Source organism: Solea senegalensis, linkage group LG13 (genome assembly GCF_019176455.1).
Source record: "Solea senegalensis isolate Sse05_10M linkage group LG13, IFAPA_SoseM_1, whole genome shotgun sequence".
Taxonomy (NCBI): Eukaryota; Metazoa; Chordata; class Actinopteri; order Pleuronectiformes; family Soleidae; genus Solea; species Solea senegalensis.
This window is the reverse complement of record NC_058033.1, coordinates 12941653-12958922: the sequence shown is the minus strand read 5'-3', so window position 1 is coordinate 12958922 and position 17270 is coordinate 12941653. Positions and strand designations below refer to the sequence as shown.

At 40.1% G+C, this 17270-nt stretch overlaps 1 protein-coding gene across 2 annotated transcripts; it reads left to right on the top strand.

Moving 5' to 3' along the window:
• The first annotated feature begins 2003 nt into the window (after positions 1-2003).
• samsn1b (SAM domain, SH3 domain and nuclear localisation signals 1b) lies at positions 2004-17144 on the top strand. 2 transcript variants are annotated; one of them, XM_044042034.1, is made up of 15 exons: positions 2004-2131; positions 4478-4615; positions 5083-5114; positions 5257-5297; positions 5454-5525; positions 5699-5778; positions 8159-8267; positions 8364-8761; positions 11118-11195; positions 11332-11457; positions 14111-14237; positions 14476-14627; positions 16006-16206; positions 16290-16440; positions 16788-17144. In XM_044042034.1, exons 1-15 carry the CDS (start codon positions 2108-2110, stop codon positions 16952-16954), a joined length of 1896 nt encoding a protein of 631 aa, XP_043897969.1. In that variant the 5' UTR covers positions 2004-2107; the 3' UTR covers positions 16955-17144. The 2 variants fall into 2 exon arrangements, with proteins under 2 accessions (XP_043897969.1, XP_043897968.1); XM_044042033.1 differs by having other exon boundaries at positions 2006-2131; positions 4426-4615.
• The last annotated feature ends 126 nt before the right edge of the window (positions 17145-17270 follow it).

Genomic DNA, 17270 nt, shown 5'->3' with positions numbered 1-17270 from the left:
TTTTTTTCTATCCGCTCTGTTGTACATGTGGCACCTCTGACCGAAGCAGATGTCATGTGGCAGGGGTCAGACTCGAAGCGAATGGCAGCCATAACATAATAAATATGCAGCCATAACGTTTTAATATTCTGCAGCAGTGATAGGTACTTAAAAGATTATGAAGCCAGATGAGCTACAACGAGTCTGGTTAGAGGAACAGCCGTCATCGCTGCAAAAGAGCACGGAACTTGATCCCCCACCTGCTCGGCCGCCAAAGAGCTCACAGTGTGGTTGAACTGGGCATCGCGACAAAGAACTTTTAATGCCGAGTGAAACCAGGCCTCGATAGATACAGGAGATAAAAAAACACATTAAAATCTGAGGAGGTGGCTGATGGATGCCCCAATAGTTGCTCTGCTTTGGAACCAGTATCCATAGCCGGTCTTTGTACTGATCTTTTTCAGGCTCCGTCGCAGGGGCCACACAGAGATAAGCAACCATTCACTCTCACACTCACACCTATGGTCAGTTTAAAGTGTCTAATTTACCTAATCCCCATATTACAATGTTTTTGGGAATGTAGGAGGAAGCCAGAGAACCCGGAGAAACCCCACATCTTTTTCTGGGTTTTCCTGGTGTCCATGCAGGCAATGCACGGGTTAATCTGCCTGGTCTTACAGTAAGTCTGTAGTAACTGCCCTATTGACCAGTATCGCTGATGCTCAGCTTCCTCAGTTTTCTCATCTTAGCCACAAAGATTACTGACAGGAGCGTCCATATTGTGCAGAGGCAGGATAATGGCTGGTAGACGATGGAATCGCTCTCCCTTCTGAGGATCCCTCATGATCCGGGCCTGTCTGTATTTTTGGTAAACTACTCTGGATGGTTCCCATCCGTCAGCAGTTGGTTCATTTGTGTCATCACTTCAGCCAGTGTAATGTGGCTGTTGCTGTCACTTTTTCCCCTTCTCATTATATGGCCCCAGTTCCTCGGACACCTGATGCAGACCTTGTTAGACTGAGCGATGGTGAGGCCAGATAGACGACTGCTATGCTTGAGTGAATATACAGCGAGAGACACTCAAACAGTCTTTAATAGAGAAAAAAGCACAAGCATATTTGATTCTTATTACCAAAGAAATATTGTCCTCGTTCTCTGACCTAATTCTGCCATGAAGCCCCAATCACAACAAGATGAAAGCACTTCTTTATCTCTCATCTCGGGATGGGAAACAAAAAGACAGTAGGGCTGTAGACAAATACACCAAAGAGGAAAAGGAGGGTGGGGAGGGGCTGGAAGGCTTTCAAGAGGAGATTAACATTGAGCTTGACATCAGTAATAATTGTAATAATGTTATTTTCAGAAGCCTCTTCACTGGAACCACTGCCTGGAAGGAAAACGAGCTGGGACCGGAGGATTTAAACTGATCCTCAGATGAAAAGAAATGACTGTAATAAGAGGTGTGTGTCTTCGAGATTTATGGGATTTGTCGGAGTGAAAACACTGATATTCTCTCAAGTATCTCCACGGCGAGAGCAGGTGAACATTTGCAGCTGCCCCCGGGGGAACGCGCGCTGTCTGAAATGGGATTGATCGCCGCAATAGTGCGGGATAAAAGCGCCGCAATCAAGCGTTTGTCTTCACCTGTTCATTTTTCACCGTAGAAGATAATGCAATTTACGTTTTAGAACTGTCAAACTCATTCATTTGTGAAAAATGATGAGGCATACTCCTGGACTGACTACAAACTGTAGGCTATACCTATGTGTATTCTGCAAGATAACAATAAAATAAGTTGGGTTTCTATTTAAATAGTGTCTGTTCGAGCTTTTAATTCACTTACTGAACTCTTGAAATGTCTAACAAAGCCAACCTGGGTGGTGCATTGTCTTGTTTTTACCTCTTCCTGAGGCTACTATTGGACACTGATGGCTCACTGCATCTATTGGATTATGTCAGGGATTTGAAAGTAGGATTAGTCCACTGGGCTGTGGGGGGTGCACAAGTCTTGTGTCAGGATGCATGTGTGTTTGTAGTGTTTGGGTGGGATATTGTAAGAGAGTGATTGTGAATCCCAGAGGCTTGTCTGTATGCTGGACTCTGTTGTCGTGGCCCGGGACCTTTAAACATGAACCTGTTCTGCTTCACGCTGGTAAGAAACTCCTTATTGTGAACTTGAACGTGAATGTGAGGTTTGTCTGCGAGGAGCCCTTGTTTAGTTTAGTCCGTGCAGCCTCACAAGCTGATGTTATTGTTGGTGACAATGACCTGAAATGGGTCTTTCTCTGGAGAGCGAGGTGCCGCTGTAAACAGCTTTCCCTCTTTCTAAGATTCATGAAGTTCCTGAGATGGAGTTTCTTTTGTTGTGATTTTGTTTGGGACAGTGGTTGTATACATAATATAAAAGCGTTATTTTTGTTATGGTATACTTTATCCTCTTAATATGACAACTACAGTACTAAGCACTATGCACCACCAGCTTTGTGGTTTTTATATCTGTCAAATATACAGATATAAATCAGTTTAACTAATATGGCAGGTCTTGAATACACCTGGTGTAATAAACATTTTTCGGGACAAATAGTGGGACAAACACAGGTTTTTACCAATAACATTAATTAGGTTGGGCTATTGTTCCAGTGTAACGGTGTCACAATTATAACTAGTAACCATTATTTGGATGATCTGTAACAATCTATAGTGAATTTATTGACTTTACAGACTTACATTTAGCTTTGTATTACTAGAATAGGGGTAGTATTCCCGAAGAATTGTGCTTCCGAACCTCCGTTTCCCCTGAGTTGAGAAATATCTTCATTCTTTTCGTTGTTATGTGTCCAACAGTGACACTTGGACCTGTTAGCGTAACTGTTAGCAAAGATGGGGGACACTGTTTACATTCTGGGAAGGAGGTCCCGCCCCCCTTCGAGTGGCTCTAAAAAGTGTGGAATTAGTGCTGCAGTTTCAAGCCAAGGCTCGGACCAAGTGTCACTGGTGGGCACGTAAGAAAATAAAAGAATATAAGATTAGATATTTCTCGACTCAGGGAAAACTGAGGTTAGGAAATACAATTTTTCAAAAATACTACTCCTATTCTAATAATACAAAGCTAAATGCAAATTGGTGAAGTATTCCTTCTGAGTGCAGTCAGCTCAGTTTGGGGGGTTTTACACATAGGTCAAAACCCTTATTTAGTAGCAACACAATGGACTGGACTAGAATAGAATAGAATTATACAAGAGAATACAACAAAATTAGTCTCATATTTGAGTAGCGCAAAAACTGAATGTAAAACCAACATGAAAATGGCAATATTGTAGAGCTGCAACTGTCGATTATTAATCGTTTGGTCCATAAAATATCAGAAAACCTTAAAAAATGTTGATCGGTATTCATCAAACCTGGAAATGACGATGTTCTCAAATGTCTTGTTTTAGCCACAAACCAAAATGATTGACTTTTAATGATTTCTTTGTTATCTAGAGCAAAGAAATTAAAAAAATATTCACGTTGGAAAATCTTATTTTAATCATGAAAAAGTCTTCAAACCGATGAATACCCCGTGTGTGTGTGTGGTTTTCTCCGTGTACTTTGCTTTCCAGAACCAAACAGAGGTTAATAAACACTCGAAATTGCCTGTAGGTGTGGGAGTGAATAGTTGTGTGTTGGTCCTAAGATGGACTGGCGACCTGTCCAGTGTGTACCCTGACTTTTGCCCAGTGTGCGCTGTGACCCGTGACCCTCATGTGGAGGAGACACTGGATGGATGGATGTTGCTAAACAAAGCAGATTCATGTCAGTGCTTACACAAGTGACGCAGACTGAAAAACTGCGAATGAAAGTTATAAAAAAATAATGAGGAGCTGAGAGGAGTAAAGTAAAGTCTTTCTGGGAGACCACGCTGGAATAAAGATGAAAGAACGCCACGTTTGTAAATGATGTTGCCAAGCAGCAGCGAGTAAACCATAAGGATAGAGCTGGATTAAGGTGAAGCTCCAGAGCAGTGAGATGAAACTAAACAGAAGATCTGTATCATGATTCATGAATAAGGCTGTGATATATAAAGCTGTCTATACTTGTTTATTTTTTTTACACGGTTAGTTTCCACAGATCATTGTTCTTTTTTATTTTTTTTTACATACAGACTAAATCAGACGGCTGAGCTGCCCTATTCAGGGGCTGAAAAAGAAATGAAGTACAATAAAGTACAGCAACGAGTGATGGATATTGATTATGCATGTTTGAGTGACACGCTGTACATGCAGAGTAATTACACTGTGGGCAGATGCCAAACTCTTTGATTAGAAGTCATGTTCTACTGCCCCCCGATGCAAGGCCTCTTATTGATTTTCTACTGTGTAGTCGGAACGATGATTGATTACCGACTAGTCCTCCTTGATGAACCTCAATAATAAGATGTATTTAATGTAAAAGTTTGTATGACAGCGGCGCATTGGCTGCCGTCATGCAAACTGGCGACTTGTGTTGTGTTTCCCAGGCGGGCTCCACAGAAAGCTTATATGAAGCGGCCTACAGCCAAACACTCAAGGACGTCCTGCCCAAGTACCAGTGCAGCCCGTCGTCTCTTCTGAGGTGTGAGCCTCAGCGGGGAGGCTCCGAACCATCTATCACCTCTGTACGTTTACCGTCACCTCACACACACACACACACACACACACACACACACACACACCACACACATTGCTGTTTGGTATAGCGGTCTCTTCACAACTAAGGGTGAAGGAGAACAAAAAAAAAGTGGTGTATGATTTGGTTGCCATGTAGGAAAGCAGAAAAACATCCTGTATGCCAAAAAGGCAATCAGTCTGTTTTAGCACTAGAATTTCAGAATAAAAGCACAACATGGAATGTATGTTTTTATATCCTAATGGTAGTTTTAGTTGAATAAAATTAAAAGTAATTCAAGGGCACATAAAGAGGTTATTTGAACTAAATCCTAAAGTAAACAAACATCCCTGAAATCACACTTCTAATAACTAAGAGTATGAATGATGATGGCTAATATGTGTAATTCCTTTGCTTTTGTTTTTCACTCTTTCAATAACTGTGCTGAAATCATGGTCTTTGTTATGTCTATCCCAGAATGCACAGAAATCAAAAAGGAGCAGTAGAAGGTATTTCTTGGCTCATGCTGTTCAATAATATACGTTCTTATAAGAGAGCACTCAATGATATTTAATATTTTTCCTTTTATGGTTTAGAATGAACTTAGGTCCCATTAGGGGATTAAAGTATTTATCATCTTGTCTTTTTAAGGTCATGTTTACCGACGTCACCCATGGACCACGAAATCTCAGGTTGGTACAAAGTTATCACAGCGACTTCACAGTATTTCAGATCACATTTTCCTTACAGATGCTTGGGACTTCATTCATAATTGATATTGATATGAATGAATATTGCATGTTAAGTATTTCTGCATGATACTGCAACGTATCTTGTCTGCCTTGTAGAAAAACACAGTAATCCTATCTGCTGGATGTCCTCTGGTGACCAGGAGAACACATCTCATCAAAACAACAAAGGCAAAGAACACATTTTAACTAAAGGATTTCACTCACAATAGCTTTAACAAAGGGGTATTCTCATTATTACAGTCAGCCCACATCCAATTAAGCAATATTTTCCACTATAAAAGGCAATATTTTCTATGATTATAATAAGTACTATGTTCCGTATGCTTGTACTGATGCTGCAGAGACGTGTGAAGCTCCCCGTCAGGTCAGCAGACTGACCAGAGATGACTGCGACAAGACACACGCACATCAAGCAGCTCAGGTAACGCAACCTTATACTGTGTCTCTTTACAGCTGCTGCCTTATGAAGAGCCTCATTATAATACTGTCAAGTGTTGTAAATAAACATCGCTCCCGTTCTCTAAAAGTAACTGACATCTCGTGAATGTGGTTCACACACGTGGACGCGATCAGGCTAATTCTAAGCATTTGTGAAGCAGGTGTCAGAGTTTTGTCTCTTGTAATCCCGCACCCACATGTGACTGACGTGTGTATGTGAGGGAAGGACTGAGGTTGCCGATCTTTGCTTACAGTCTCCTTATATAACATCAGTGAATAGATTATATCATAGAAATTTAGAGAAGAGAGTGCACATTACAGAGGTTAAAGGTCAGATGTTGATGTGAAATGTGACCCATGTGAAGCCCGTGTATTTACGTGGTTTCATAAGGAGGTTGCAGGAGGTAAAACAGAGGAGGTGTGGAGGAGACATGAGCGAGGGCAGTTGTATGTCAGCCAAAATCAGATCCACCATTTACTTTAATCTCCTTTATAATCTTTAATCTCCTTTATAAGGCCCTTTTATATCTGCCTTTTGTTCTCGAGGCCTTTTGTTGCATTTCATGCCAACAGCTAATATCTGAGATGGGAGCTGGACAGCAAGGACACAAGGGGAACAAGTGATTATGCTGCACAGAGGGTTATAGAGGGTCACTGTTTTGCAAAGGTATACACTGTAAATATCATCAGGTTACAGAGTATCTAAAGACACATACTAATATTATATATAGTATTGTCATTATTAGATATTAGATTAGATGACAATCCCAACCTAATAAACGCGTTATGTACTTTCGTTCATGTACGTTAAACCCAACACCAGATGACCTAATAGAAGTTTTTTGCGTATGTTTTTAGCCCCTCCCACTTCCAATCTTCCACACTTTTTCACCGAAACGACTTTCACACGTGAATTAAACAGTACAACTAACTAGTAGCAGATATATTGACTATTAAAGGAGACATGTAAGATCATGTAAACACTGTCATAGAAAGATGTATAGAAATAAATAAAATATAACATGGAGTGGCTCAGTGGTTAAGACCGGTACCCTGTGTGCGAAAGACATCATAGTCGCAATGGTCGCAAGTTCGATTCCACCCCTGGCTGATTGTACTCAATTCAATTGTAAGTCGCTTTGGATAAAAGCGTCTGCTAAATGACATGTAATGTAATGTAATAACATCTATAACAACAACAACATGTTGCTTACACATTGTTAAACGTAATGAAGCCATTTATAATACTTCAGTCACAGGAGACATTACACTGCAGCACAAGTACTTTCACTTTTAATCATTCAAATTATAGTTTAAAATAAGCCTAGGCAATACTAACGATAAAAGGTTAGGTTTAGTTGCATTCAGTACAGATATAGTGATATATAGCGACACTTCTGACATTAGGTGGTGTCTGTCCACAGATCAAGGTGGGACACACATTTTCCATCCAGCCACGTGGAATAGTTTGCAAAGGGAAATTTAATGAGACTACTTAGTGTCCCAGACTGAATTCAATGCCATTGTAAACAACTTTCTTTATAGTGACAGTTGTTTTCTTTCTTTCTTCTTTTATTTCCTTTGTTCCAGTGCTTGAAGCCACTTCTTAATTTCACTGGCAGTTTTATTTGTGTAACAGCGCTTCTCTGTTTAGGTTATCTGTCCAATTCGTTATTGCGGTCATTTCTCAGGGTGCACTAGTGTGTGTGGTGTTGCATCTGTTCTCGGGAGAGTCTAGTGTTTGTTTTCTAGTGTCTAGATTTTTTTTATTTTTTACTGTTAAACAAGAACAGTATCTATCAGTAGCGACCGCTAAAGGGAGAAGCCAAAAGAAGAACAACGTCTATTAGGTGTTCACTAATGTTTAGTTATATTCACTGACCTGTGTCCCGGAGGACAGCATAATAATGGACTCTGTGCAAGTTTAAATAATTGTAAATCAATCTAAATACAAGTAGGAATTCAGTTATTTTAATATAGACTTCATATTTAAATAAACTGATGTTGTGGACATCAGTAACATCGTTTGGTATCTTTTATTTAAAGATAAATTATTTTGTGTTTAGCGCAGACATGCATGCCTCATATGGATAAGCATGCATAAAACTGGTTGTTGACCAGTACAAATGTTTTTTCTCATTTTCCACCTATACAAATAAAGTAAATGAAATAAAGTAAAATAAACACGTCCATACTTTACACAGAATGGCGAATTATAAGAAACTTCTATGTGGAATATGAGCTTTTTGCAGCAACACACACTATAAGTAGTGTGCGATGGAAGCAAAAGTCACCACACAGAGCTGTGTGTGTGTGTGTGTGTGTAAAGTGCTTTGTATGCACATACTGTTTTTTCATTACAGGACAGTGAAACTACTGACACAGCAGGATCCACACACACCAAGAGACGGCTGAAGAAGTCACAGAGTCTGGTGAAAGTGAACAAAGGGAAGAGCATGGCTGACAATAACGGTGAGTTACTGTAAGAGTGATATGTTCTTCCACCTGTCAGACAAGCTGCACTTCTGCATGATCATCCAAAAAAGTATAATTACCGCCCATGTGCAGACCGTTTGACAGATGTGCTGAGCAACAACAATCCAGTGTTAACCTGCATCGGCCTGGGGAAGAGATCAGAGAAGTCCTCTGTTCCACCAGCAGCACCACAGCAGCAGCAACAGACGAAACACCATGAACATTCAGAGGAGGACGACATGTGGAGTCCAAAAGTTGGAAATTACACGTGGAGCCCCTTTGAGTGTTCACAGCCCTGGTCTCCGTTCTACACCGACTGCCACCAACCTCAGCACGAGCTACACGTCTGCGGCGCCACCTTGCCGCCGCCTCGGACCACAGACTGGAATCGTTTCGAGAGTCTGATGCAGGAACTGGACGTCAAACAGCTCGACCCGCCTCCACCGCAGATCATCCACTCCATCACTGATCCGCACCTGTCACAAAACACAGTAAGATTTGTTACTGTACATGATTAACAGCAGTAAACAGGACTGGATTGAGACGTAGACAGTGCAAGATTTTCCACTAAAACAATTTTTTACCATCTTTTGGTTGAATTTGTTTGCTTGAGAAATTCTCGTCCCGTCTTCTGTAGATATAGGGTTTTTCACTAGAACTAGAATTCTGCATCTCAAGGTTCCTTTTGCTTATAAAGGCAGAAACTGACCAATTAAAAGGGATGTGCAGATAAGGCTGTTCTCATAAGCTGCTGTGCATACAGGCCAACATAGGTGGAAATGTTGCAATTTCAGCATCAACAGTGACTGCCTACGCTGCAATGTGAGACAAAAACACAATATGATCCGTTATACAGCATATGATATGTTTCAGAGCATGTTTTTATTTGTCCGTCTGTGCTCAGCAAGTGGAACAGTCCGGTACATATTTTTTTGCGTATCCATTAGGAATAGGAACAAAATAACTGGCCCTAACTGTTCCATTCTTTGGTACCCTTTTTTGGGGGGTGCCAGAATAAAATGGTACGGTACGGTCAGGGTGGCTCCACCCACAGCGGAAGTGTACAGAAAAATGGAACAATTGGGACCGTTATAAGGGTACTATTTCAAATGGAAACCCAAAAAATATGAACCGCACCGTACCACGCCAAACCAGAAACAAACCATTGTGTTGTTGACTGTTTGCTGGTGTTCGCCACATGGCCCACACCCCCTCTACCAGAAACCCAAGCCTGATCCAGGGCTTTACCGTACCATGACGGAAACACAGCAAAAGAGCTGAGATCTCAAACAGTAGTAAGTGTTATTGTGATCTTGCCTACTACAGCTTTAAGTGGCCTTTAAGGCTCACTGAGTAGGACGGACATGGTGGAGGTCACCGCACCTCCAGCCAATCATTACTTCAACAGCTGAGGAGTGCAGTGTCCACATCTTGGTGATGCTGAATGTGACACATGTGATGATGATAGTTTTGATTTTTTGATTAAGGCCACCGTCGCTCATGTGTAACCTTTCTGTTGATGCAGTTTGTGATGAAGCCAGTGTCATTAGCTTGTGTCCCACAGGGCCTGACCTCTTAATGACCCCTCAAAGCTCTTCACGGAACATTTAAAACTGAACCAGAGCTTAATTTTAACTAAAGTCATTATCGTGTCAAAGCAAAAACAAATGTGACGGCTAATGTTAGACAGTGTAGAACATCCTGCTAAAAGTGGCTGATGCAGAATGTAGTACCACTAAATAATAGACCTTAAAGCATATATTATGACTTATTAATACATTTTGAATTATGTTTATACATTATACATACAGTAAGTAAACAAGAGGCAAGCAGCAGCAGGTTTAGAGTTAAATGTCAGACAGCTGCTCACAAATAACTAACTCAATAATTCAGTTAAAGTAAAATGTTTCAGAGACAAATTACAGTCAGTGGAGAAAAAAAGATGAGGTGGTATTTGTACAGCATCACATTTTGGGCCTGGGAGTACCAGAATTATGAGTTAGTCTAAGGACAACAATTAGGACATCTTAGACTTTGCTTTGCTTTGATTGATTGTGATTAATATTATATGATATTGTTTATATCATCTTATCAAACATAATAGAAACACAATTATTTGAAATGTAAAAGATTTGAAATTAAGATCTACATCATGTACATCAATGGAAATAAGTAGTTTCTATTACAAAATGATTAGAGTTATTAATAGTTGATTAGTCACAAATGACAGTTGAGGCCTCAGCTGAGTAAAGAACAAAGTTAAATGTTAAAATAATAATGATAATGATAATAATAATAATAATAATAATGATAACAATGATGATGATCCAAGGGTCAGTGTAACAGATGTGCACAGTGTCAGAGTGCAGCACCGAATGACTGTTAAACTGAACCTAATGACCAACTGTCTCTATATTGACTCCACTGTAAGATGGTGCAGTTTGAAAACAATATGTGTAAGATAACAACACAACAATAAACAGTACAAGATCAGTGCAACATTATCATCAAAATCACTATATTTTAACCCAATTCCAGACTACACATGATAAACAGGGATAACACTTTTACCCATAATACATTATATACTTTTGAATACTGTGTTTTGGTTGTGTTCCAATGAAACGTGGAAAAAATATGGGCCAGAAATTCATTCATTTGTTTCTTCAGTGGCACTGTTGCTGGGGTAGGGTTAACCTAATTTCAGACTACAAATGATAAACAGGGATAAACACAAACTGCTCGTGGTGTGGGGTCGCGGGGGGGGAACCCACCGACACACAGAGACAGATAATATGCCCATCTGTCACTTAAAAACACTCACATTTTAATCTCTTTTTCACCCAGATGACCAGATTTGGGAGATTTGACGCCTTCACGCAGCACTCGCCTTTAATGAAGGCACAGGATGACGGAAGCTGTCTGGTAAAAACCCGGCCTCCTTTTCTCTAACAGTCTGTCATAGAATTCAGTTCGACGTCTCACCGCCTCATTTAAATTGTGTTTGTTCAGCAGTTGTGGACGAAGCCAGATGTTTAATGCATGTTTTCTTTTCAAAAAGAAAAAAACGGAGCAGAATGATCATCTAACCAATTCAAGGCTGCAGGAAAAGCAAACAGAGGCTTCATCACAGAGAGACAGGACGCACACCGTGTCCCCGGCAGAGAGAGCTGTGACAGCCATCGCCGTATGTCAGGCAACTTACAAAGCTCATGTTAATACAAGCGGTTTGAAGTTTGTGAAGTCCCTCACCTGCACTCATGCTTCACTCACACACACACACACACAATGAAAGAACATCTGTTTGGCAAACAGACACAGCTGTCAGGAGCACGCTGCACCTGCTCCACTCTGCAAACAATCAATCAAACTTACGATCACTTAGTACGAACACACACACAAACAGCTTTGCATGAAGCGAGCGTTCAAATTAGTGTTGCAGCGACTGACAGGCCCAACCACATACTGCATGAAAGAGGTGTCAAACTGGTGGTCCATGGGCCAAATACGGCCCCACAATCAATTACAGGTTTTGTTATAATGAAAAAATTATAGGGCCATTAATGAAAAAATGGCCCACGACATCCTCTTCTTTTAAAACACAGCTCGTGAGGCTGAGGTGATGGAATATAGACTGGATATAATACTATATTATATATTGCTGCTGGCAATATTTTTACAATAGTAATAATAAGACATTTGGTTGTGATTATTAAATCTTTATCTTTATATTACATTCAACATTAAATTACATATGTTTGTTTGGAGAACATCATTATTTACGATTTATTTCTATGTTTTTGATATGACTAGATTTATTTTGCGTCATAAAAGCCCTTTTACTTTGAAATTCGGTGAAATATCATTATGAATACCTTATTATTGTGATATCATGATGGAATATTCTGTTCATTTGAGTTTGACACCCCCTGTTAAGTGGTTAAACTAATTTGAAATCACTTTGGCTCCAAGACGTACAGTGCATAAACAAAGGTTTATCACCATTCAACATTATTTCTAATAATACTGATAATAATAAAAAAAAGAATATTTACTGAATGAAAATGTGACATAACACGACACCTATTGGATGTCCTTTGAGTATCACTTAGCCGTCATTATGTGGTCAGTATAAACACAGATTAATTAATTGCATTTTATATAATAATGACTCATGAACATAATGCTAAAGCAGGGCTCTCAAACTCAAATGACCTAGGGGCCACTGGGTTTGGTCGGTAGGGGGTTTGTCATGTGAAAAAAAAAAGTCCCAACATATCAAAAATAATAATATTTATGATGATATATCACATAATTTCAAAATAAAAGTGCTTGTTTTGACGTAGAATGATATATATAATGCATAATATAATCATATTTATGATGTCAAAATCTATCTATTGACTTGCTAAAAAAACAGACTAAAACGGGACATCTGGTTAAATGGTGCATCCCAGATGCAGGACCATTGTTTCATGTCGTACCCGTTTCTCTGTGACCTACTTTTCTCTCTCCGTGTGTCACTCTCCCTCTCCGTCTCTCTGAAATGTTGGCAACTGTTTTATAATCTCGTCGGCAATGGGATTTATTACCGGAAATTACGATAACACGCAGTAAGAACGTTATCACACACAGAGTTAACAAATACATAACTGATAATGATGACATTATGATTGCATGATGCAATAACTGTTGTTATGACATGTGTTAAATTATATGACAGCTTATTTGCTTGCAACACCTATCAGCCTCAATGAAAGTGAAACAGGATATTTGGTGAGGAAATCTGGCAGTTACAGGCACCCACAGAAAATAAAAAATAATAATTATTAAGGTACATAAATACAAATATAAAGCCAAACAATATTGTTTGGCTTTATTATCTACAAGAATCTGGGGATGACAGTGTAAGTTTTGGTTGTTGTAACAACTTTTTGTAACACCATTATCGTCAAACATTACAGTACAGAGGTGTAAAAAGGTCGAGAAAAGTCAGCTACAGGCTTTTCACAGGAGGCAGATTTATTCCCAATCCGCTTCCTCACTTAGTATACTTCAAACACTGGTATAGTGAAATTAGATTATGATGGAGCAAGACATGAGGTGACTCTAATCATTATTATTTCATATTTCATGACGTTATTTGTGCCATTTTCTACGCACTCCTCAGCTCCACTCCGATACCCTGGTAAATACAGTGGAACAGTATTTCTGATTTTCCTTCAAGTACCACCAGATGAAGCTGGTGTACCACCGGTGGTGCACATACCACAGTTTGAGAACCATGGCATTAGATAAATCACTTGTTAATCCTGTCATATATGACATCTTCTGGGACTAATAATACACAGTGTGTAAAGGATTAGTGTGTACTTATGACTTTACGAAAAAAACATTTCAGAGTAACAGAGAAACACATTTAGATTTTTTTCTATTTGCAGATCCTATATTAAAAAAAAGAAACTTAATAAATGGCAGGCCTCAATTCCTTTAAAAAAAGACAGCCTATATGAGCTGTAACTTCAGAAGCATGCACTGTTATGGTGTGTGCCAGCAGTCCATACTGTGAAAGTCCCTGCAGTTAAGAACACAGGTAGCTGGTGATTATGTGCTGAGCACACACCTCCTATAGATGTCAGCTATAAAAAGCAAGGTAACTCTTGCAGGATTAAGTGTTTTGCTTGCCAAGAGGAGCTGCGTGTGTCCCAGTGTGAACTGGAACCCTGAGCTCTTCTGTCACATGAGCAATCAAATGCAGCAGCTTGCTATAGGGCTTTCACTCCTTTGATTTGCCTGTAGTTGGAATGCAAATGTGTGTGTGCGGTGTGTGGTCTGTGCAGAACGGCAGCACGCAGATACATGGAACATGTAAACGCGAGGCTCCCGGTGGGCGAACGTTGACTCGAGGACACAGGAAGTCCTCACTGGAGAGCCTCTACAGCCTCAAGAGTGGACAAAGCTCCTCAAGTAAGCACAATCATGCACTGCATGCGATGAATTATGCAGGCCAGGTTTGTTCACTCCTCCTCTGCTCCTTTTACACTGCTTTAAATGCACTAATGAAGAGCCATCCTCACCTTAGGCAACCCAAATCCTCCACGCAGACCTCTCCTGTTACCGCGAATGATCAGAGAGCGGTGGAATTCACCACAGTAATGAGCTAACCCCTGACTGAACCCTTTTGTTTTAATATGCTGGTCTCCAGGTGGAGTCACCAGCGGGTCAGACTGGTCCAGTAACAGGGGCAGTCTAAGGCTGGAGGAGGATCTGTTCTGTGCCAGACAGTTCTGTGGCCGGGCCAGAGTCCATACGGAACACACGCCAAGTCCATATGACACAGAATCTCTCAAACTCAAGGTAAATGGGGCCTGGAAAAGGAAATGGAAACTCAGCTAATTATGTAATATCATATATTATTTAACATTTAAAATGAAAGTCTTTGCCAAGGAGGGTTTTGTTTTCGTCCCAGTATTTGTCTGTGAGCAGAATAACTCAAAAAAGAACAGATATTGATGAACTTTTCGAGGGATGTAGGTTATAGCCCAAAGGAAGAAAGTATTATATTTTATGTGGGAATCTGGACATGGAAATTAAGAGGCCTTAGCTTTCTCTGTTTCTTAAGTTGTGGTGTTGCTGTTAAGATAGTTAGCCATGAACATTTTTACTCCCAGACACTGAATCCTTCTGACTCAAGAAACCACCAACATTTGTGTTATCGCTTCTGACAGACTCAGCAGCAAACTGCAGATTTTCCTAATCCCCTGACCTTTTATCCCAGTGATTTCCTGAGCTTTAGTTTTTCAGTGTAACACAACAAACAGAGCAGGTGTTGAAATATGAAATATTTGTACTCACAGTCCCAAAAGTTCACATCTTCACTGAGTCAGGAAGAGGGCATGCTTACATCCATGCTAGTTCAGTTATCTCTGTGAGGGGTCTACCAGTGACAAACACAGGGGCAGGAAACCAACAGGTAAGAGAAGGTAAACCAGGAAGTGCAGCAACAGGAAATGTTGCCATGTCAAAATAAAACAGGAAATGGTAAGAGACATGAAGTGTAGTAGGGTGTTAACAGAAACACACGCATACAACTTTAATCAACAGTGGGTAATGGGTAACATTAACATGTTATAGCAATGTGTAATAGAATGTGCTGCAGATATTAATACTGGCATCAGGAGGAATTATAACTTTGTAGCATCATCATCAACCAAAAAAATTAAATGTAGTTCAATCAGAACATTTATATTATGATGCATTTATATTTTGCAAATATATATTCTATATTTCTTTTTATGTGTTATAAAGCTGAATATACAGTGAAAGTGACAAGATCATTATAATTCAGGGGCCACATACAGAGCAATTTGAGCTCAAGTAAATTTAATGAAGTATTTTTATTTATTTTTTTACAAACCATATTATGAACAACCTGAAATTTCTTGAAATAAATAAGTACAATGTCAGCAATATTATGCTTTTTTAAGTTTACCATTTAAACATGTGCATTACAACAAAACATTCAGTCACAGGTATCTGGAACTGAAAAATATAGTATTTCACATTATTAATTAAAATTTTCACAAATTCATCCTGCGGGCCGGATTGGACCCCCCGGTGAGCCGGTTCTGGCCCACAGACCATATGTTTTACACCCCTGGTTTACACTTTACAACTAAACAAAGCTATTTCCAGTACAAACTATCTTTGCGTTATGTTTTGTACATTTGTTTAGGTGGGAGACGTGATTGACATCATCGCTAAGCCCCCCATGGGAATATGGACAGGGATGCTGAATGACAAGATTGGAAATTTCAAGTTCATTTATGTGGACTTGCTGAAAGAGGAGAATCCTGAGAGACAGAAGGAGACACAGATCCACAGAGTGAGACACGGGTCAACTGTCCAGGAAGCGTTAAAGCTCCTCAATTTAGAGGTATTTGAAAATAAAATCCTCATCCATACAAGAGGGTTGTTTCTTCAGCTTGTGATTGACGTTTTTCTCGCTTCCTTCATCAGGAGTTTTCCTCGTCTCTGCAGCGGAACGGTTACCAAACAGTAGAGGACTTGATGAGGCTGAGGGAACATCACCTGATGGAGCTGAATGTGACTGATCCAGGGCAAAGGCATCGCCTGCTCGCTGCTGTCGACTCCTTGCAACGGCTGCGCTGTGAGTAGTGCGGGAACGCTGGAAAATGTCATCCAGGGACAGTGTATCACACATATTTTGTGACTCAGTAAAACTGGGAACAATACTCAAGAGACGTTTGGACTGAAAACGAAATAAAAAGGCACAAGTGACATGACACCATAAGCAGATAAGACTGGGAGAGCATCCAGGCCACTTAAGAGGCGAGCTAAAGAGGTTAAGATTAACAGGATAACTCCAAAAGAATGTTTCTGAGAATAGAGCAGGACACACGAGGACAAAAACAGCCGCAGAAACAATAGGATTATTTGCTGCTCTGTGACAGAATATCCCAACAGTCCTTCTTCTTCCTCTTCTCTGATTCACAGCTGAGTGTCAGTTGGAGAACGAGGCCAACGAGGAGGCCCAAACCCACGCTGAGAACACGAAGGCAGACACCGGCAAGTGCTCGAGAGACTCGGGCTGTCCCGACTACACCAGAGAGGACGCAGACGTACACGTTCCCTCTCAACAGCCTCAGACGACAGCTTCGTGAGGGAGAAATATCCACTCTTTATATGCCCGTTTCATCCCTCCATTATGCTGTCAAGCTGACTTTTATTTATAAAAATGTCTGCACAGTATAAATGTCCAGCCGCTGCATTTAACACATGGTAAAGTGCTTCTGTCTGGGAAATGTAAAATAAATTTTATTAATAAAACAATGTTTTTTTCCTGAAATCAAATACTCTATGGGTCTGTTTTATTACACTTTCAACGTGGCACATAGAGGAATCATTCCAAGAAATGTATACATTTATGAATTTGTTTTGGTTTATTTAACCAGATTGAGATCTGGTTAAATAAAGATA

What these genes read in the sequence shown, in the direction of transcription:
- samsn1b (XM_044042033.1), top strand. Translation starts at nt 4,445, where the DNA reads ATGCAAACTGGCGACTTGTGTTGTGTTTCCCAGGCGGGCTCCACAGAA. An exon ending in AGGATGACGGAAGCTGTCTG is followed by an intron (nt 11,196 to 11,331) that starts GTAAAAACCCGG and finishes CTTTTCAAAAAG; the next exon opens with AAAAAAACGGAGCAGAATGA. An exon ending in TAAAGCTCCTCAATTTAGAG is followed by an intron (nt 16,207 to 16,289) that starts GTATTTGAAAAT and finishes TTCCTTCATCAG; the next exon opens with GAGTTTTCCTCGTCTCTGCA.